This window comes from Lutra lutra, chromosome 8, assembly GCF_902655055.1.
Source record: "Lutra lutra chromosome 8, mLutLut1.2, whole genome shotgun sequence".
NCBI lineage: Eukaryota > Metazoa > Chordata > Mammalia > Carnivora > Mustelidae > Lutra > Lutra lutra.
Genome location: NC_062285.1, coordinates 110,106,111 through 110,128,044, shown reverse-complemented (window position 1 = coordinate 110,128,044; position 21,934 = coordinate 110,106,111). Strand labels below are relative to the sequence as shown.

The 21,934-nt window shown below is 38.1% G+C and overlaps 1 protein-coding gene across 4 annotated transcripts in view; it reads left to right on the top strand.

The window, feature by feature from the left end:
- The first annotated feature begins 505 nt into the window (after nt 1–505).
- SLC6A15 (solute carrier family 6 member 15) overlaps nt 506–21,934 on the top strand; it is a 44,521-nt gene continuing 23,092 nt past the window's right edge. The window contains exons 1-4 of one of the 4 annotated variants that reach the window (XM_047742970.1): nt 510–639; nt 918–1,044; nt 1,200–1,312; nt 20,223–20,695. In XM_047742970.1, coding sequence (XP_047598926.1) covers nt 20,407–20,695 — 289 coding nt within the window. In that variant the 5' untranslated portion in view covers nt 510–639; nt 918–1,044; nt 1,200–1,312; nt 20,223–20,406. Of the gene's footprint in view, nt 640–917; nt 1,045–1,199; nt 1,313–20,222; nt 20,696–21,934 lie in introns of all 4 variants that reach the window. The other 3 variants (XM_047742972.1, XM_047742971.1, XM_047742969.1) reach the window with 3 other exon arrangements.

Sequence of the window (21,934 nt, the reverse complement as noted above, 5' to 3'; positions counted from 1 at the left end):
AACTGGTGCCTGTCCTCTGCGTTGGGTGGGTTCAAGGAGGCTGGGATGTCAGGGGTAGCCGTTTGGTTTTTGCTTTTTGCTTTTTGCTTCGGAGCGGACTTGCCCGGTCCACACCGCCCCGGCGGGCCCATCCCGGAGCGCAGGGAAGACGCGGCTGGGCAGCCGCAGCGGCCTCTGCGTCAAGGAGCGGTGGGGCGGGGAGGTGCGGCGCCCAGCCGGGCGACCTGGCTCCCTTCCCCCGCGGCGCCCGCAGCCTCCCCCTCTCCCCCGCAGCCGGTCGGCGGCCGCAGCGCGGGCGGGCCGGGCACGTGGGCGCCTCCGTCACACCCTCGCTCACACCCTCACACACACCCGCGCGCACGCACCCGCGCGCCTGGATCTCGTGCTCTTTCCCTGGCCGACACACAGGCGCTCAGGAGTCCCTCGCAGGCAGCCCGCAGGGCAGCGACCCCCTCTGCCCAGCCCCAGGGCCCGCCCTTGGCAAGCAGCTGCTTCTCTCTGAACAGCTCCTCCGCGGCCTGCGTCGCAGCCACCTTTGGCCACTGCTGCTACTGTTGGGACGTGGAAGAACCAAGAGGTGCCCGGTGGGGACACGCGAACGGTACTGACACGCTCCTGCTGCTAAGGGCAAGGTTTTAGGTAGGGCGGGGCTCACCGTTAGCCACCCTGGAGCCGGGGGACGGGAACGCGAGCGGACTTGATGCATGCATCCCGGGAAGGACTCAGGCTGGGTCCTGGGATGAGGGGAGGGGGGCAGCTCCGAAGCTTTTGAGGGTGAACTTGGGCTGGGCAGGCGACCCTCCAGGCTGGGTCCTGCACCTGTGCACAATGGGGGGGGGGGAGGTGGCGAGTAGGGGGAAGCACATGGGTCGAAACGTGCCGCCATCCTTCCTTCTCGTCGTGGAACTCGCCTACAGCATCCCCGAGAGACTAGTCATTTCCAAGTCAAGTCAGGGCTGGCTGGACGGGTGGGGTCCGACTGGGGCAAGTCCGAGAGGAAAGTTGGTAGGGTCGGGACGGAGCGAGGCGCTTCCGAGGTTCTAGGTGAGTTGGAAGCCGATCCCCCGCGCCGGTGGGCGGTGGGGCGGGGAGAGGAGCCAGTCTCATTCCTCATTCGCTTCTCGTCGCTTTTGCCACTGCCGAGGGCGATTACCGGAGGCTGTGTGTTTTCACGTGACCCCCGTTCCCTTTCGCCCGAGGAACCCTGCGATAAAAGGTCCGTAAGTGGGCCTTTCCGCGCACGAGGCACGTGGCTACTGAGGAAAGCACAACCTGTGTGTTCCTGCGCATCCAGGAATTTGAGAGTGTGCCGGTGAGATGGTGATGCTGGGGATTTTAAGGAGAGGATGGGAGGAATGGGAAACTCAGATCGTTTTCTGCACCATCCACTCAGCTTGTCTGTGGTGGCCTGGGCAGAGGATGATTCTGAATAAAGGGAGAGGCTTTCAAATCATAACACGCAGGCATCCCAGCCTTATAAATACGAACGAATCGAAACGCCCGGCTGAGACATCCCCGGGGACAGGTGTGACCCACCCAGTCGCAGAGGCCGCGGGAGCGGGAATTCTTTTCGGTTAAGACAAGGAGCGGCGTTGGCCGCGCGTTGGAGAGGGACGCCCCTAGGCTCGCGCTCTCTCGTGTCTCGCTCTCTTCCCTCTTTCCGTCTTCTTCCTTCCAAGGGAAAGGCTGGAGTAAGACGGGGCGGGGTCCGCACTCGGGCGCGGCGACGTCAGCAGTGTTTGGGTGCTTATGCAAATGAGGCTGCGTCCGTTTCTCCCCGTCTGGCCGTGCTCTTCCAGGTCTTAAAGGTAGACGCAGCCTTACTTAGTCTGCACCATTTGTGTGCTTCACTACCCAGAAACACGGGAGGACTGAAGAATATGCACTGGGTTTAAGCGCCTCATCACCTAGTTTTTAAAGCTGTTTTATACCTGTCATGGCCTGGTGGCTTTCCCGGGATACCGAGAGCAATGTGTTTGCTTGTATTGAAGTATTCTCTGACCAAGCAACCTCATAGAGCATCTTACCCCACCCAGCTTTATGTCCGCAAGAACGGTGCTGAGATACAAACCTCCTTACTTCTTTGGCGCCTAGGTTTGACTTGTGTAATGGGGTCTTAATAAGTACTTGATGACGGACTGAATTGTCCTTGAAGAGTTTTTATCTGATTAAATTCGGAGTATTCGATGATGAGAATCATTTTTTTATTTTTGTGTGCGTAGCCTCTGTATCCACATGATCAATGATCCACGTTGATTTATGGGAGTAAAATATATTACTGAATTCATTGACCATTTTCCGCCAAGCAAAACACTTTAATGCGTTCTTTTTTACAGGAAAGCAGGAATTAACACTATTTTGAAAGGATGATAATCTCTGTTGACAAGGTTTTTTTTTTTTTCTGATTGCACGCGGTATTCTTGATTCAAGAATTATTTTATACTCCTAATATATGCTAACTCAAGATATAATATTTTAATTGCATCAAGAAAGATATTTATAGGGGCGCCTGGGTGGCTCAGTGGGTTAAAGCCTCTGCCTTTAGCTCAGGTCATGATCCCAGGGTCCTGGGATCAAGCCCCACAGCCGGCTCTCTGCTTCCTGCTCTCTCTGCCTGCCTCTCTGCTGACTTGTAATCTCTGTCAAATAAATAAATAAAAATCTTAAAAAAAAAGAAAGATATTTATACATGTTTCTAGAAAGTAATTGCTCTGTCATCCAAATAACAACGTAAATAAGAAGTACTTTCTTGCTCTGTTCAAGCTGCTGTAGCAAAATACCATAAATTGGGTGCTTTATAAACAACAGAAAATTTATTTCTCAGTATTTTGGAGGCTGAGAAATTCAAGGTACAAGAAGATTTGTTGTCTGGTGAAAGCCTCCTTCCTGATTCTTAGATGGTGCCTTTCACTGTGTCCTCACATGTTGGAAGGGGCTAGTTAGCTTCCTGGGGTTACTATTATTACTCCAGAAAGCCCTGTCTCCTTTTTTTTTTTTTAAAGATTTTATTTATTTATTTGACAGAGAGAGATCACAAGCAGGCAGAGAGGCAGGCAGAGAGACAGGAGGAAGCAGGCTCCCTGCTGAGCAGAGAGCCCGATGCGGGACTCGATCCCAGGACTCTGAGATCATGACCTGAGCCGAAGGCAGCGGCTTAACCCACTGAGCCACCCAGGTGCCTGAAAGCCCTGTCTCCTAATACCATCTTAGGGTTCGAATTTTAACATATGAATTTGGAGTGGAGGTCACAAACATTCAAGCCATAGCAAATAGTAGAAGAATTTAATTGGCTAATAGCTATTTGAGATACCAATAATCAAATGAAATGCCTTACTTGTCAGTTATTAACTTAATAAGTAAAATAAGTTAGAATAATTACTAAAACCTAAACTACGGGTTTTTTTTTTTTAAGATTTTATTTATTTGATAGAGATTACAAGTAGTCAGAGAGGCAGACAGGGAGAGAGGAGGAAGCAGGCTCTCCACTGAGCAGAGAGCCAATGCGGGGCTCCATCCCAGGACCCTGAAATCATGACCTGAGTCGAAGGCAGAGGCTTTAACCCACTGAGCCACCCAGGCACCCCACTCTATGTTTATAATCATTAATTTACTCAGTGATCAGAGTTCAGATTTTGCTGTGTACATTTTAGAAAATATGCTGTCCTGTCATAAAATAAAGCTGGTGTATGAATAGGTAAGGAATTTGCATTCTTTTGAACTCTGGGGTTATTACCCAGGTAGTAAAAACATCATTGACTTAGAATGATAGACCTGAAAGAGACCTTGCTGGTCATTAAAAGCTCTGAAAATTTTACTTCTCAATTTACTTCTCAATCTCTTTTGGGTAGTGTGTGACTGTTATTACATACATAGGCATGATAGGATATGTTAATATATTCTATGCAGAGTAATTTTTTAAAGATTTTATTTATTTGAGAAATAGAGATAGAATGAGTGGAGGGTGGGGAGACGGAGAAGCAGGCTCCCCACTGAGCAGGGACTGGATATTAGGACCCCACGATCATGACCTGAGTCGAGGGCAGACCTTTAAACAACTGAGCCACCAGGTGCCCCTATGCTGAGTAATATTAAAATAGTTTCTAAACAAAATTCCATGGGCATAGTCTGATGCACGAAAACATTTAAAGTTACATGGCAGGAAGAATCTTTATATTTTTTTCCAATTTCCTTTATAACTTAAAATAAGTCCTAACTATTCTTCTGAATGTATTAAGTAAGATTTTTATGAATTTATCTACTTAAATATTTACTTTGACCAATTATGATTTTCTCATATTTCTCTGTCAATAACAAGCCCTAGACACAGTTTTATTTTATTTATTTTTTTAAAGATTTTATTTATTTATTTGACAGAGAGAGATCACAAGTAGGCAGAGAGGCAGGCAGAGAGAGAGGAAGGGAAGCAGGCTCCCTGCTGAGCAGAGAGCTCAATGTGGGATTAGACCCCAATGTGGGACTCGATCCCAGGACCCTGATATCATGACCTGACTCGAAGGCAGCGTCTTAATCCACTGAGCCACCCAGGCGCCCTACAAGACAGTTTTAAATGCACAATGTCACTTGATATAGAAGACTGTTTTCAGTCTTGAAGGTCACTTTATTTCCTTGTGATTAATGCACTAAGGTATCCTTTCACATAGGATTCATTGATTGTTATCTTTAAATCAAATGCTTATACTGGGACCCTTTCACCTATCAGATTGGCAAAGATCAAAACATTACTCACTATATTGAAGAGGACAGAGGGAAACAGGCACTCTCATATATGGCTTGTTGTAGTACAAGTTGGGACAACGTTTATAAAGGGCCACTTGGCAGTATTTACCAAAATTCTAGAAGCATATAACCTTTGATCAGGTAGTTCCACTTCTAGGAATTTATTCTACAGATATGCAAATGCCAGATATACAGAGTCAAGTTGCTTGGACTAATTGAGGCAGATTATCAGAAATGACCTAAATATATACTCATACCATGGTCTATCATACAATTAAGACAAAACAGAACAAACAGAAAACAAAACAAAAACCAAACAATTATATTGAGAGCGAAAGCTTTTGAAGGCTTTTGAAGTGAAAAACCAAGATGCAGAATTATGCATGTAGTGACAGTTGTGTAAAAAGAAACAGGTTGGGTGGGTGAGGCAAAAACACACAGCACGGTGGGGAGAAAACACATAACAGCTTGAATTTACATACACCAATTCCAGTGGAGGACTTTGGTGACTTACAGGGAAGTAGGGGTGGGACTGATATGCTGAGGGACAGAGTGGAAAGATACTTTTCACTCTATGCCTTTTAATACTCTATTACTGTACTATTTATTGAAAATATACATTAAAATATATTCTAAAGTGAAGACAATATCCTTGGGAGCACTGTCCTTGGGAAGCAAATATCCTTGGGAGTATCTAGGCATCAGATGCTGTACAATGAGTAAGGTATAAAAGTCAATGGGCATTTTGGCTCCAAGATTTCCGTTGTTCCTGAATTTACAAGAAAGCTTCTGCTTTCAACAATCTTAGTAATAAAATTATATTAGTGCAGCAGATGAGATATACTGGATTCACTAAATTTAGCCAGTTTTACCAGCATAAAACTACAATAAATTTTTTAGTGAGTTGACTGGGGTTTTAAAAAAAATTCTATTTTGGGATGGCTATAGATTCACAAGTAGTCGTTAAGAAATAACACAGGGATGGGGCACCTGGGTGGCTCAGTGGGTTAAGCCTCTGCCTTCGGCTCAGGTCATGATCCCAGGGTCCTGGGATCGAGCCCCGCATCAGGCTCTCTGCTCAGCGTCGAGCCTGCTTCCTTCCTCTCTCTCTCTCTCTGCCTCTCTGCCTACTTGTGATCTTTGTCAAGTAAATAAATAAAATCTTAAAAAAAAAAAAGAAATAACACAGGGAGCTTTTGTGTGCTCGTCATCACACGGTTTCCTGAAAATGTAACATCTTGCAAAACTGTATGACAGCTTCATAATCAGAGTATTGACATTGATAAAGTCAAGTTACAGAAGACTTCCTGTATCACTGTAAGGATCCCTGTGTTGCCCTTTAGAACCATAACCATGTCACTCTGCTCTTCATACTTATTTTGCATTTCAAGAATGTTATCAAAATGGAATCATATAGTATGCAACATTTTGTAATTGGCTTTTTCCACTCAGCATAATTGTCTACAAATTCATCCAAGTTAGTTGTTATATCAGTAGTATGTTTATTTTTATTTTTGAATACTACTCCATGGTATGGATTTACCAAAGTTGGTTTAACTGTTCACCCACTAAATGACATCTGGGTCATTCCCAGTTTAGGGTTATTATGAATAAAGCTGCTATGGATACTCATTTTCAGGTTTTATGGAACATAAATTCTCATTTCTCCAGGATAAATGCCCAGGAGTATAATTGCTGGGTTATATGGTAGATGGATGTTTAGTTTTCCAGATTACTGTACCTGTTTGCATTATCACCAGCAATGTGTGAATAATCAGGTTTCTCTCTGTCCTTGCCAGAATTGGGTTGTCACTATGTTTTAACCACTTTGAGAGGTATGCAGTGACGTCTCATTGTAGTTTTAATTAGCATTTCCTTAATGGCTAATAATGTTGAACTTCATCTCATGTGCTCATTGGCCATCCAGACATCATATTTAGTGAAATGTCCCTGTTTATTTTTTATCCATCTTAAAATTATTTTTAATTGTTGAGTTTTATGAATTTTTATAGATCCTAAATACCTGCCCTTCCCCAGATACATGGTCTACAAATGCTTTTCTTCCAGTCTTTAGCTTATTCTTTCATCCTCTCAATAGGTTCTTTCCCAAAGCAAAAGTTTTTATTTTATTTTGTTTTTTTTTTAAGATTTTATTTATTTGACAGACAGAGATCACAAGCAGGCAGAGAGGCAGGCAGAGAGAGAGGAGGAAGCAGGCTCCCCGCTGAGCAGAGAACCCAACGTGGGGCTCGGGCTCGATCCCAGGACCCTGAGATCATGACCTGAGGCTGAAGGCAAAGGCAAAGGCCAAGAGCCCCAAAGCAAAAGTTTTTAATTTTGAAGTTCAGTTTACTAAATTTTGCTTTTGCTGTTGTAAGCTAAGAACTTGCTCTGGATCTCAAAATTTGTCTCCAATGATTTATTTTTGAAAGTTTTATAGTTTTATGCCTTACCTGTAAGTCCATGATCCAGTTTGAGTTAACTGTTGTATAAGGTGTGAGATTTAGGTTGAGGTTATATTTTTGCCTAGAAATATCCAGTTATTCCAGAACCATTTGTCGAAAGGGCTGTCCTTCTTTCTCCATTGAAATTACATTTGCACCTTTGTCAAAAATCAGTTGGGTGTATTTTTGTGGGTCTATTTATGAGTACTCTCTTCTGTTTCATTGATCTGTGTATCTATCCTTCTGCAAAGATAACACAGTCTTCAGTCTTTCATTGGTAAGTATACCAACTGTATGTTTTTTGCAGATGATTTTTGTAAAATTGAGAAAGTTTCCTTTTATTCCTAGTTGGGTTTTTTGGGAACATATTTAAATTACAAATGGATATTGAATTTTGTCAAAATATCTTTTCTGTAACAATCAATATAGTCATGATTTTTTCCCCTTAGCCTGTTATGGTATATTACATTATTGATTTTGAATACTGAACCAGGCTTGTATACCTAGAATAAAGCCCATTTGGTCATGGTATATAATTCTTATTATATTTTGCTGAGTTCTCTTTTCTAATACTGTTTTGAGGAATTTTGTGTCTGTATTCGTGAGGAATATAGGTTTATAGTTTTTTGTATTGTTTTTCTTCCTAGTACTGCTTCAGAGTATCAGAGTAATACTAGCTTAAGAAAATGAATGTGCAGAGCTACATTATCTTCTATTGCCTAGAAGAGGTTATGCAGACCTGGTGTTAATTCTTCTTTAAATGTTTAATAGGATTCCCTAGTGAAACTGGCTAAGCCTAGAGATTTCTTTTGTGAGAATTTTAAATAATGTGCATTTAAGTTATTTAACAGATATAGAGCTGTTACTTGATCTGATTTGGGGTAAGTTGAGGTAATTTGTGTTTTTTGAGGAACTTGTCCATTTTATCTAAGTTGGTAATTTATGTGTGGAAAATGTTTTGCTGTTTGTCTGTATGATCATTTTGATGTCTGTAGGTTTTGTTGTGATAGTCCCTGTTGCATTTCTGATATACAAATACCTTAAGTATAAGACTGACCACATGGAACTTTAAAAAAGAATAACTAAATGTGTCTCTCAAAGTTAGTATTTACCTTATGGCTAGAACACTGCATGGATTTAAAAATCTACAATTTTTACACAGGTCTAGCCTCATTATGCACAGTTCCTTGGATGATACTTTAAATTTCAGTAGAGACTTACAGTTAAATTCAATGAATATTCAATTTGTATCCCTTTTGGCAAATGTTTCAGTTATCTATTGCTGTGTACCAAATCCTCCCTGCCACTGTGTTTTTTTTAGTAGGTTCAAAACAATGGTTTATTGAGCCCCTTTACCCTCTGTTGCCTTTCTGGTATTGTAATAATTTAAAACAATAATAAATTATTATTTCTTATTATTCTTCATGTTGGCTGGGCTCAGCTAGATACCTCATCTGTTCCAGTTAGTATGTGTTAGCAGCTGGACTGGGACTAGAATGTCAGTGCCTTTGTTCTTGTGCCTAGGGCTTCAGTCAATAAGGCGCTCTCTCTCTTTCTAGCAGGGCAGATGGACTTTTATGTGTAGTGTCTGGATTCCAGAAGAGTGAAAGCAGGAACTGCCAGGCTTCTCGAGGCCTAACCTTGGAACTTGCAGTGTCACTTCTGCCTTCTACTGGTTAAGGCAATTTTCCATACTCCCAGAATTCAAATTCAAGCTCAAGTTCAGCCCAGAATTAAGAGAAGAGGAAATAGATTCCACTTCCTAATGGGAGGAATAGCAGACATGTACTGCATTGGGTGGAATTGTTAAACATGTTAATTGCTTCCAATTTCATTTTTCATGACGTGATAATACAAATATATAAACAAATGCAATATAATATTATATGCCTTTAGTCTGCTAAAGTAGCTCCTAAAATGTTTCTACCTACTAGTTCTTGGTACTTGTAAATGTTATCTTATTTGGAAAAAGAGTCTTGGTAGACATAATCCCCTAATGAAGAGATTATCCTGGTCTATTCAGATGGGACCTATATGCCATCACAGTGTCCTTATATGAAAGAGTCAAAGGGAGATCAGACACCCAGATAGGAGGAGGCAGCAGTGTGAGTGTGGAGGTGGAGATGGGAGGGATGTGGCTATTAGTAAGGGAATGCTGGTGGCCTCCAGAAGCTCGAAAAAGCAAGGAACAAACTGTCCCCTTGGTCCTCCTGAGGGAGGGACCTGCCCACACCTTGATTTTGGTTTATTAAAAGTTATTTTGTATCTTTTGTATCTCTGGTTTCCAGAGCCTTGAAAGAATTCATTTATGCTACTTGAAGCTACTAAATTTGAGGGAATTTGTTACAGAATTCTTAGGAAATGAATACAGCATCTAAATCTGAAGTGTTCTCAACATATTAACAAAATTTTAAGTATTTAAAATAATTTTTGTCTGTTTTTAAAATGTTTAAAAGACTTATTGAAATGCTTTATTAAGACTTAAAATCTGTCTGTGGTTCATAGAAGTCAGCAAAAAATACATTTCACTTTATGGACATTACTTGATGATTTTCAGATAATTACAGGCTCCCAGGAAGGTACAGAGGGAGGTCCTGTGCAGCCTTCACCTAGCTTCTCTCATTTTACAATTTTGCATATCAATACAATACAATACAATATCAGTACCAGCATATTGCTATTTGTGTAATCCATAGAGTTTTCCAGATTATGCAGTCATTTTCTCTCCCTGTGTGTGTGTATATGTGTATAGTTCTTTGTAGTTTTATCAAATGTGTAGCTTCCTGTAACCCTTCACCATAATGGAGATACTAACCTGTACCATCTCACAAGATTCCCTTGTCCTTTTTAGCACACCCACCTGCCTTCCCCTATTCTCACTCCTAGCAACCATTGTTCTGTGGTTCATCTCCATCATTTTTTTTTTATTTCACAAATGTTATATAAATGGAATTATGCAATATGTATCCTTTTGAAATTGGCTTTTTTCCCCATGCAGCATCATTTCCTTGAGGTTCATCCAAGTTATTGCATGTGTCAGTAATTCTTTTCTAGTGCTGATAAGTCACAGTATGGATATAAACTACCACTAGTTGTTTCATCATTCACCCACTGAAGGACATTTAGTTGGGGGCTATTGTAAGTAACATTGATGTGAACATTTATGTACAAGTTCCTGCTTGAAAATAAGTCTTTATTTCTCTGGGGTATATGTCTAAGTGTGCAAATTGATGGTCTATGTGCTAACTTGATTATTAGTGTTAAAAGGAACTGCCAGCTGTTTTTTAGACTGGCTGTCCTGGATATTTCTATCAGCAATATATGATTGATCTAGTGTCTTTGCATCATCACCAACTTTTGGTGTCTTTACTTTTTAAAGTTTGTTTTTAGTTTTAGCCATCCTCATAGGTATGTTGTAGTCCACCTTTTTGGGCAAAATACATAAAAGTGTAAATTCTGACTTTGTTGTCATTTGTAAAAAAAAAAATGTTTCTCTCCTTTTGATTGGCTCTGTGATTTTTGTTATTTTTTTCTCACAATGCAAACATTTTATGTAAAGGGGATATAATTTGCAGAAGAAATGTTTAGGTTGAACTCTATATTGTTGAGATTTTTTGTGCTATTTGTCAAGATCATTATTGCAGCGTGTTATAGAATCCCTTATCTTTTTCCTCTTGGAATTATTCCATAACTAAAAACTTCTCAAGAAGTGTCATTTTTTCTTGGGTGTTGCAATATGGTTTAACATTTTGTTTTTATTCAGATAGCCTTTACTTTTTACCCTATATATAAGAATTAGAAAAATGTATTTCATTTGAATCCACAATGAAGTTCAGATTCACTGTTCATAATTGGTTGATATTTAAAGAAAATTTTATTCAGTAAAATTTGTAATTGTCCAGGTTAAGGAGGTAATTTCCTGTTCTATTTCTTTATTATAAAATATTAAACTTTTGGCAAGTGCCAGTAATTAGCCAGTGCAGGCATGTCTCTGAGATGCAAGTGCCTACCTGTTATTTTAGGTCTTTGCATATTTTCACTGGAAATGTTAATTAGAATTTAATACAGTTTCAAAAGAGGTTGTAACAATAGTTTAAGAGCTAAAAAGTCTTGAAAGATAGAGTAAGAATTGCATAATATTTTGAGTTAGTTACATAGTGAAAATATTAGCAAGACAAAGACAAAGGCAGAGAAAGCACCTATTGTCAGTATCAGGAATAAAAAATGTGGTATGACTACAAATCCTAACACGATAAAAAAAAAAGCCCTACAGAATATTACGAATCACTTTCTACAAATTTGACAATTTAAATGAAATGGATAAATTCCTTGAAAAAAAACAGCTTACCAAAACTAACATAAGAAAGAGAAAGTCTTAGTAGCTCTAAATTAATGGAACAAATTGAATGCTTGTAATAAATTGAATTTTTAATTAAACGTATTCTCTGAAAGAAAACTCCAGGCCCAGATGGCTTTATTGGTGAGTGCTGCCAAACATTTAAGGAAGAAATAAAACTAATTCTACATGTATTTTCTCAGAAAATAAATGAGAGACCATTTTAAAATTATAAGTCCACTCATAAAATTATATTTATGAGTCAACCAGAGAAGTGAAATACAAGAAAAAATTATATGTCCATGTTCCTATGAATATAGTTGAAAAAAATCCTTACCAAAACACTAGCAAATTGATTTTAGTAATATATTAAAAAGGTAATACATCTTGATCAGTGATGTTTATCTCATAATGAAAGACTGGTCTAAAATACAAAACCAGTTGATGTTATGTTGTATGTTAGTAGATTAAGAAGTTACATGATTATCGGGGTACCTGGGTGGTTCAGAAGGTTAAGCCGCTGCTTTCAGCTCAGGTTATGATTCCAGGGTCCTGGGATTGAGTTCTGCATTGGGCTCCTTGCTCAGTGGGGAACCTGCTTCTCCCTCTCCCTCTGCTGCTCCCCCTGCTTGTGCTCTCTCTTAATCTGTCAAATAAATAAATAAAATCTTAAAAAAAAAAAGAAGCTACATGATTATCTTAATAAAGGTAGGTGGTAGGAAATCATGTGTCAAAATTCAACAGTTAATCAGGATTAAAAAAAAAAAAAAAAAAAAGGCCCTCACTGAACTCGGAATAAAAAGAAACTTCCCTAAACTGACAAAAGGCATCTATGAAAAAAACCCCATAATTAACATTGTCTTCAGTAAAATATTGAATACTTTCCCATTAGCACTGCAGCATAGAGTAAGATGTCTGTTCTTAATTAACACTTCTGTTCAAAATTTTAGTGGATGTCCAAGCTAGTGTGGTAAGTCAAGAAAAAGAAATTAAAGGTAAACAATTAGAGAAATCTTAAACTATCTTTATTTACCTTTGACATACTGTGTGTCCTAAAACAACATCAACTTGAATTAGCACTATTGCAGGATGGGAAATTGTATTAAAAATCAAATTTTCCCAGAGACGGTTTAAAGAAGATACCAAGTTCACAGAATGGAAAGCTCAAAGTTTGAAGATATCAGTGTTCCCCAAATGGGGTTATAGAATCAATGTAATCCCAGTTAAAATTCTAATAGGCCTGGGTTTTTTGGGGTAGAAATGAACAAACTAGGGGCACCTGGTGGCTCCGTTGGTTAAACTTCTGCCTTCAGCTTAAGTCATGATCCTGGGGTCCTGGGATCAAGCCCCACATTGGGCTACCCGTTCAATGGGCAGTCTGCTTCTCCCTCTGCCCCTCCCCCTGCTCATGCTTGCACTCTCTCTTTTTCTCTTCCAAATAAATAAAATTTAAAAAATTAAGAATTAAAAAAAGAAATTAAGCTGACTACAAAATTTATGTGGAAAGGCAAGGAAAAAAGTCTCAAAAAAGAAAAAAACCATTAAAAATGGTTAGGATTGAGAAACACTGAGTTAGAAATTTATTATGTTTATTATGTTGATTTAAAAATGTTTTGAATCTAGTTTTAAGTGCTTTAAAAAGACTTTTTTTCTGAAAAGTTGCATATGAAGATAATTAAAGCAATACAAAAATGGGAGAATGAGAAAAATGTAAATGTAAGTTTAAATTAAGTAAGGTAATGTTCCCAACATTTTTTATATAAGTCCTTACACAGTAACTGACTGGAAGGACACTAATTGTTGTAAATTTATAATAGCTGTATAATTTAGGGTGCTTTGTTTGAAAGCTGTAGAAACTGATGCTGGCTAAGAGGAAAAATAAAATAAAATAAAAAATAAAATTAAAAAAGAAGAAATATTGGCAAGGCTCAAAAGAACAATGGGGTGCTTGGCAATGAGATGGAAAGGGCAAGAATGAAAACAGTTCTTAAAACTAAGAACCAGAATCCATGACTACAGTAGTAGTTACAGCCTGGGCATAATGCCTTTGAAATTGAGTGAGATGCCAACCTTTTGATCTCCTTGTTCCTGTCCCCAAGATTCAGAATCCAGAGAGGGGAATTCTAACTGGACAAGTGTAGAAGATTATTTTCAAAGGTGGTGGCAATATTTTTCTTTTCTCTCTATGTACACATTTTGCAATTTGACTTTGTTGCTTCTTCCATCAAAAGGTAGAGTTTACCCACTCAAATTAGTCTGGACTTAGCTGTGACTTGCTTTGGCCACTGAAACATTAGCAAATGTTACACTGAGGCTTTACTAGCATTTGCATCTTGGGCTTACTTCCTTTGGGTAGGGTTGGAACTCTTGAGCTTATAATGTCAACAAGTTGAAGCTAGCATTTGCAGAGACTATGTATGGGAGAATAAAAGTGCTCTGGCTGGTAGGCTGCCTCCTAAGACCATCTTAGCCCATCCTTACCCAGTTGAATTGACAGATAACTGTAGTGAAGAAGGGACTTGAGTCAAGACCAGCAAAACAACCAATCATCTAAGCCTAGTTCAAATTGCAAACCCATAGAATCATAAGCAAATAAAACATTTGTTTGTTAAGCCTCTAAGTTTTGAGGTAACTTGTTATGCAGCAAGAGAAAATTAGTATTAGGAAAAAAAGTGATGTTAAAACAATTTAAACATATAATATTGGCTCTAGACCTACATTATCCTTAATAATTTGCAATAAATCAGTTGTAATAGTGTACAACTATAAGAGTGATAATAATTATAATAACAAAAGAAGGCCTATATTGAGTTCTGTCAATGTGTTGGCATTTATCTAAGCACTTTATTATTAGATAACAAAGTAACTTAGCCAAGGTCATAAAACGATAAGTGATAGAGCGAGCTAGGATTCGAGCTCAGTCTGTTTCTAGAAACTAGATAGAGTGTGTAGCATCAATACATGTCTCTTCCCAGCAATAAATACAAATTTCTACAAGATCTCATAAAAAGTAAATAAGAAAGATTATACAAAAACGTGAAGAGGTTGGGGTCATTATCCCTTTTTTGACTATGAGTTTTATATTTAGACAGTATCCTAAATTGCTTCCTCGTATGAAAGATGAGGATATTCTCATACTTTTATTTCTATCTTCTCCCATTTCAATTCCTGATTTTGTTAGTTATTTCATTTTTTGACTTATATTTTTCCCTTAAACACAATTCGTTTAGATTTTAAAGCTTATTTCCTGTTTAAATTAATGTTCACTTTTGTCCTTTAACATGGCTTCTCTGTTACTGAAGTCTGTACTTTGTTTGCTCTCTTGGTTAGCCACATTTCACGATCATGTAACCTGTTCCTCTCCCTCCTCAAAGGGATCATCAGAGCTCTCACAGATAAGATTATTTGCCTGTGGCATTTATAATTGGAATACAAAATAAGTGAGTGTAAAAATTGGAGAGTGAGGGGGCACCTGGGTGGCTCAGTCATTAAGCATCTGCCTTCAGCTCAGATCATGATCCCAGGGTCCTGGGATCGAGCCTCACATCAGGATCCCAGTTCAGCGGGAAGCTTGCTTCTTCCTCTCCCGCTCCCCCTGCTTGTGTTCTTGCTCTTGCTCTGTCTCTCTCTGTCAAATATGTAAGTAAAATCTTAAAAAAAAAAAAAAATTGGAGATCGATTGGTATTTTTTTTCCTTCTAGTTTTTTTTAGAGGTTATTAAACATCCTGAGAAGTCTTATTTCCCCTTTCTACTTCTGCTTGAAATCTCTAAGAATATTTAGCCCAGTATTTTTCAGTATTCACCCTTCTGTATTGTTAGTATTTGAAAATATGAATCTAGGCAAAACTTCTGTTAATTTATCTTTCAGAATTTTGTGTCATACTAATTCTATTTTCTTGCTTTCCTTTCAGAGGCTGCATAAAGCCAAAAGTATAGATATAAATTTAGTTTCTCAATTTATTTGTAAAATCCACTTCTAAGTTTGTTGGATCACCTTTATCTGACTTCTATTTACATTAGCTTTTTCTCTGAATTCCTTTAAGATATTTGACTCTTTTCATTCTTTTTGAGAAGTTTCCTGAAGTCTGTTCTCTATGTCTATGGACGTACTTGTAGCAAACTTTGTTTCTAATGTGCCTTTTATTCCTATACTGAATTTTCCCATTTCTTATCTGTATTCTGTATACACCCACCTAACTTTTTTCTTCCCAATCATCTTTTATATCTTTTCTTTGAGTTTCTTTTTTTTTTTAAAGGGGCACTTTTTTTTTAATCTTGATTTTATTGTATCTGAGTTTTCTTTTTTTTTCCTTTCTTTTTTTTTTTTTTAAAGATTTTATTTATTTATTTGACAGACAGAGATCACAAGTAGACAGAGAGGCAGGCAGAGAGAGAGGAAGGGAAGCAGACTCCCTGCTGAGCAGAGAGCCTGATGCGGGGCTCAATCCCAGGACTCTGGGATCATGACCTGAGCCGAAGGCAGAGGCTTTAACCCACTGAGCCACCCAGGTGCCCGTATCTGAGTTTTCTTAAATAAGTAACCTGTTTGAAACTCTAAAGCTATTTTCTACATTTGTCTTTTGCTTCTGTTTCTTCCCCTTTCAGCTACGACCACTCCATCTCCTTGGTTCTATAGAACCTTGTCATTCTTAGTAATTATCATTAAATGGGGAGAGTTTTATCTTGTCATACTGTTTGATAAAGAAATTAGTGCCATGAAAATGGGGCCTAGATGAAGTGATCTGAGGGACTCCACATCTTCTGTTCAGATATATTCTCTGGAACAGTGGTTGTCAAATTTTTTTCAATACAGTCAGTAAATATTTTAGGCTTTGCAGTCTGTACAAAGTGACTCTGCTGTTGCAGTACAAAATTAGCTATAGAAATATGTAAATGTGTGGGCATGGCTATGTTCCAATGGAATTTTATTTAAAAAATCACATAATGGGTTGTATTTAACCCACGGGTAATTTTTTTTGACCCTTGATCTTGACTGTCTGTTGCTCAGGGGTAGACAGGAAGCCCTTCCCAGGTCATGATGTCGACTGCTGATGCAACTCCTAGGTACAGATGAAGTGCAGTAGATGATAGCTTACTTCTGTTGCAGGGATGGTGGGTGCTAACTTGGCTGTGCAGTTAACTTGAAACTGATTATCCTACTGCCTGTGACCTGTAGAGTACTGATGTTTTATGACCTTCCACCTCGCTTGTTTTCTGGACATTCCTGCTTCATTTCTTCTTTTCTCAAATGTAGCAATGATTAATATATTTTTGGCAGTGGTCAACCTCGCTTTTTATCATATAGTCTACTTTTATGAACTAAGTTCTTCAAGAAAGCTTTTGGCGTCATAAAAAATGTTGTTATCTTTTAGAAAAGTTGGGTCTTGAAGATGTGAAATTAATTGGGTTTCCAAATTGTTGTCTTGTATACTAACTTTTTACAAGTTACTTTACTTTTGGCTTTATGCGGCCTCTGAAAAGAAGGTCTCTGATTCAATAAGTTATAGGGACTTAGGATAAAAAAAAAATCCCCAAACAACCAAACAAGTAATAGTGCAGAATAGTTGTAGATATCATACAATATTATTCTGTCCTACTTTTTGGGGTTCATTCATATGACAACAACTTTAAAAATTGAAAATGTGAAATGAGTGAAATAAAGTCCTTTTCCAGACTGAGTTTATGGGCTAGTTAAGAAGACAGCTCTAAATAAAAGCAACAATGTATTTAGCCATCTTTTTAAATATGTTTCATTTTATAAATGTTACCTAGGATTATTACATTAGATAATATGTATATATAGATATGTTTTATATACTAGGTTTATTTCAGGCTTTTGTATCATTGTATTTAAATTTTGTTTACATTGGGCACTTTTCTGTGGAAAATACAAAATCTGGATAGTTTGGTAGAAAGTTTTTTGTTGTTGTTGTTGTTGTTGTTTTAGGATTTATTTATTGATTTGAGAGAGAGAGCATGAGTGCAGGGTGGGGAGGGCTAGAGGGAGTTTTAAGCAGACTCTGCCTAGAGCGCAGAGCCCCACATGGGGCTTGATCTTATGACCCTGAGATCATGACCTGAGCTGAAACCAAGAGTTGGACACTTTGATCAGCTGTGCCATCCAGGCACCCCAGTCTGATAGAAAGGAACTTTTTTTTTTTTTTTTTTAAGAAAGGAACTTTTAAATGTAAACTTTGCCAAAAGATATCATACGTACAATTGTATGATTATTCATTAAAAATGTAATAAAACATTCTGCAGTGTCCACAGTTGTTATTTTTCATTTCAATTTTTTTTGTTTGGGTGTTTTTTTTTTTTTTCTGCAAAGACTAGACATTTATAGAAGAAATACTGTAGTTTATGAGATAATTTGGGGGAGGCTCATGAGTAACCCTGTCTTTTAATTTTTTTCTTTATGAAATGGTGGTTTTTTTTTACTGTAAAAGCATTTCTAAACTTTGATACATTCCTTACCTTTCTATTTGTATGGAAAAAGCAAAAAGAATAGCTAATAACCTTAGCTTATTGAGGAAACTAAGGTTTAGAATGATAGAACTACCAGAAGTTATGCAACTAATAAATAGAACTAGGACACAGCTCCAAGTTTGTCAGATTAAAGCCAATGCTCTTATCTATGTATCAGTTAATTACTGTGCCAACAACTTATCTTTAGATAATTGAATAAGTGTGGATCTTTACATAATTCATGTCTCACAAATTACAGTTTCCTAATGCCAGATTGTTTTCTTTTTCTTTCTTTTTTTTTTAATAAAGATTTATTTATTTATTTATTTGACAGATAGATCACAAGTAGCAGAGAGGCCGGCAGAGAGAGAGAGAGAGAGAGAGAGGAGGAGGCAGGCTCCCTGCTGAGCAGAGAGCCCGATGTGGGGCTTGATCCCAGGACCCCGGGATCATGACCTGAGCCGAAGGCAGAGGCTTTAACCACTGAGCCACCCAGGCGCCCCAACCAGATTGTTTTCTTACAGTAAAAATTATTTGGAAAGTTAGCTTATTTCAGTCTTTCAATGGTTGTATTTATTCATTTACTCAACTAATATTTACTGAGCTCTCAGGGAAAAGAAAGCAAATTAAACAGACATAATCCCAAATCTCTTGAAACTATTTCCACATCAAAAACTTGGTGATCTCTTCACAGTAGTCACTGTGAAAAGTTGTTACATTATTCTAGAGATGGGTCTATTATTTAAAAATTTTGCAGTGCTACTTTTTCAGAATTTCCTTTACAGCCTACCTCTTAATCTTCACCAAATCCAAAATGAAGGTTTGCTCTTAGGGTATGTATTTTAATTTGGAAACAACTAAACACCTCCAAGCCTAAAAGCAACAAATAAGCTACATGGTCAAGTTAATGAATTCCTTTTTTCTTTTGCATTGAGTTACTCAGCACCCTGTCTTGTTCATTAAGAGTGTGAATTGAAGTATGATGGGCTATTTCTCTGACTTTGAATATAAATCTTACAGTTCTATCAAAGAATTCCATTTTTTTCTAGCAATAAGTGACAGAATTCTTAGGATATTATTTCTAAAGCTCCCAAGCCAGCTTTGAAGAGAAAAATTCATATGTATGAACACTTTTTAAAATAGAAAATGTCACTGGTTTGTAGACATACCCTATATATACCCTTACTTCGTCTGTATTTGAGCAGAGAAAAGGATATGAGATATAACATACAAAGATATAAAGAAAGGGAAAAATGCCAAAGTGGTGGCAGTGGGTTTTTCAGGGTCATGTGAGAGAATGTTTACACAAATAATAACGGTTACCACGTCCTGCTTCTGTTTATGGTATTGATGTTTGGTGAGGCCCCACTCCATCCCTGCCCATCAGGAATGCTGCTTTGATCCACCCTTCCTGACCGCTCGCATTCTAATGACGTTGGGTCATATAAATTAAGTAATGTGGTGTAGTTATTTGGGGAGTGCCTTTCTCTCCAGTAGAGATAAGCTCCTTTAAAGCTGATCACATATGATGCATTACTGTTTATATCTCTGAATTTTATCCATATTACAAATAATATCAAGTGAGTGAATGATGAATATGTGGACAGAAGAGATTCTGTGTAAGACAGATTTACAGGATGGCATGCAATTGTATATAAAATTCTAGAAGGAATAAAATGCGGGATATGTTGTAGTCAGAGGTAAAAAGGAAGAATTAAGAAAAAAAAAAAAAGTCAGGGGCGCCTGGGTGGCTCAGTGGGTTAAGCTGCTGCCTTCAGCTCAGGTCATGATCCCAGGTCCTGGGTTCGAGCCCCGCATCGGGCTTTCTGCTCAGCAGGGAGCCTGCTTCCTCCTCTCTCTCTCTGCCTGCTTCTCTGCCTACTTGTGATTTCTCTCTGTCAAATAAATAAATAAAATCTTTAAAAAAAAAAAAAGAAAAAAAAAGTCAGAAAATTTTAATTACTAACAAATAGCATCTATTAGGCATTAGAATATACCTGAGATCAAATTAGACTTATGCAAAAAGGAAGACATAGTTAAAAGAAAGTGTGTCTGAAGCACATGTATACTTCATACTGTTTACACTTCTGGTCATATCAAGCTCTGAAGGGCAAAGGACGATCAGATGTTATACTCTGTAGAAAGAGTTTTTGTCATAAAAATTAATAATAAAGAGTTTTCAGTATTTTAAGTGTTTTTCCTCATTAAATATTATTGTTTTCAACTTAAAATTTTACAGGTACCCATAAGATATTGGACATACAGGGATCCAGGATCCATTAAGACTCTGTCACCTTGAGCCAAGGATTTATTTGATACTCCTCTCCATCTTTTATTCATATCAATTAACATATTTCAAAAAAGAATTAACACATTTACCGTCAGGGAATTTAAAACAAAAATTGTTCTACCCACACTTTCCAATGCCGAAGAATAGCAAGGTGGTAAAAAGAGAATTAGACGATGAAGTTATTGAGTCTGTTAAAGACCTTCTTTCCAATGAAGACTCAGCTGATGATGCTTTTAAGAAGAGTGAACTAATTGTTGATGTTCAAGAAGAGAAAGATATAGATGCTGAAGACGAGTCCGAAGTCGAGGATGAAAGGCCAGCTTGGAACAGTAAGCTACAGTACATCTTGGCCCAAGTTGGATTTTCTGTAGGTTTAGGAAATGTGTGGCGATTCCCATACCTATGTCAGAAGAATGGAGGCGGTAAGTTTTGGGGTTGTTTCTGTTGTTAAGTGATACATTGCTGAATAAATCGCAATTGACTGTCTTGAATAGCTTGTGTTCTTTCTGCAGCCTCATTATTTCAGAAGCTACGGATTCCACTGTAAAGCCAGGGAGATTCCTTTGTTGGAAGTGAGCTCGATTCTGTTTTCAGACTAGGTTTCCGTAGGAGCAGATGGCTTGTTATGAATACTCAAAGATTGCTTGAGGGTAATACACTCTCAGATTCTTTCTGTGGATGCCATTAAACATTGCTAAATTACTGACCTTTCTAACAAAAATGTTAGAGGCATCCCTGGTGCCTGTCAGTTATTCTCTTTGGCAAAAAATCCAAAGTTCCCGTATAAGACAGTCCTGACGAAATAAGTCAGAAAGAGGTTCTCTCCACAATTTATTAACTCTGAATTTTAAATTATTTCACTTTTCAAAAACAAAAATTGCATATGATTTAGAATAATTATGGCGTTGAAGTGCTGACCAGAACTTTGTAGATCCCAGAGAAGGGATTTAACCAGATAATCAATGTAATGCCAGACATTCTTCACCCTTAGATATAATATATATTTGATTTCTAATGCTTCAGTATTTGGGGACAATGCTTAGTTTCAAAGAAAACTTCAAAGAAGTTAGCATCCTTAATTTCATTTGTTTTAAAGATTTTATTTATTTATTTGAGGGAGAGAGAAAAAGCAGGAGAGAGCGAGGGGGTGGGGCTGAGAGAGAGGGAGAAACAGACTCCCCACAGAGCAGGGAGCCCAAATCCATGCGGAGGCTCCATCCCAGGACTGGGATTACGACCTGTGCCAAAGGCAGATGCTTAACCCACTGAGCCACCCAGGCACCCCCACCCTTAATTTTAAACAAAAATATCTCCCATTAACATAACATTCTAGTTTTTTGGATTTTTGCATATAACAGTAATGGTTTTTTAGCAAAAATTATCTTAAATATCAGAAAAAAAGCATCTACAAAGGAATGGATTGTTCAGGTAGGACACAGGCTCTATAGTACACCAAAGTCAAGTAATGTTAACTAACATTTGGGTTGAACTTTGTTAGCTATATATAGGAGACTATTAAATGGAAACTATTAAAATAATAGTTTTGTTGGAAACTATTAAAATAAATGTGGTCAAAAATTAAGTATTCTATTAACTGCATTTCAGCACACAAAGGGCAGAAAGAATATTTTGGTATTTGATTCCAGTTTGTGATAGTTTTG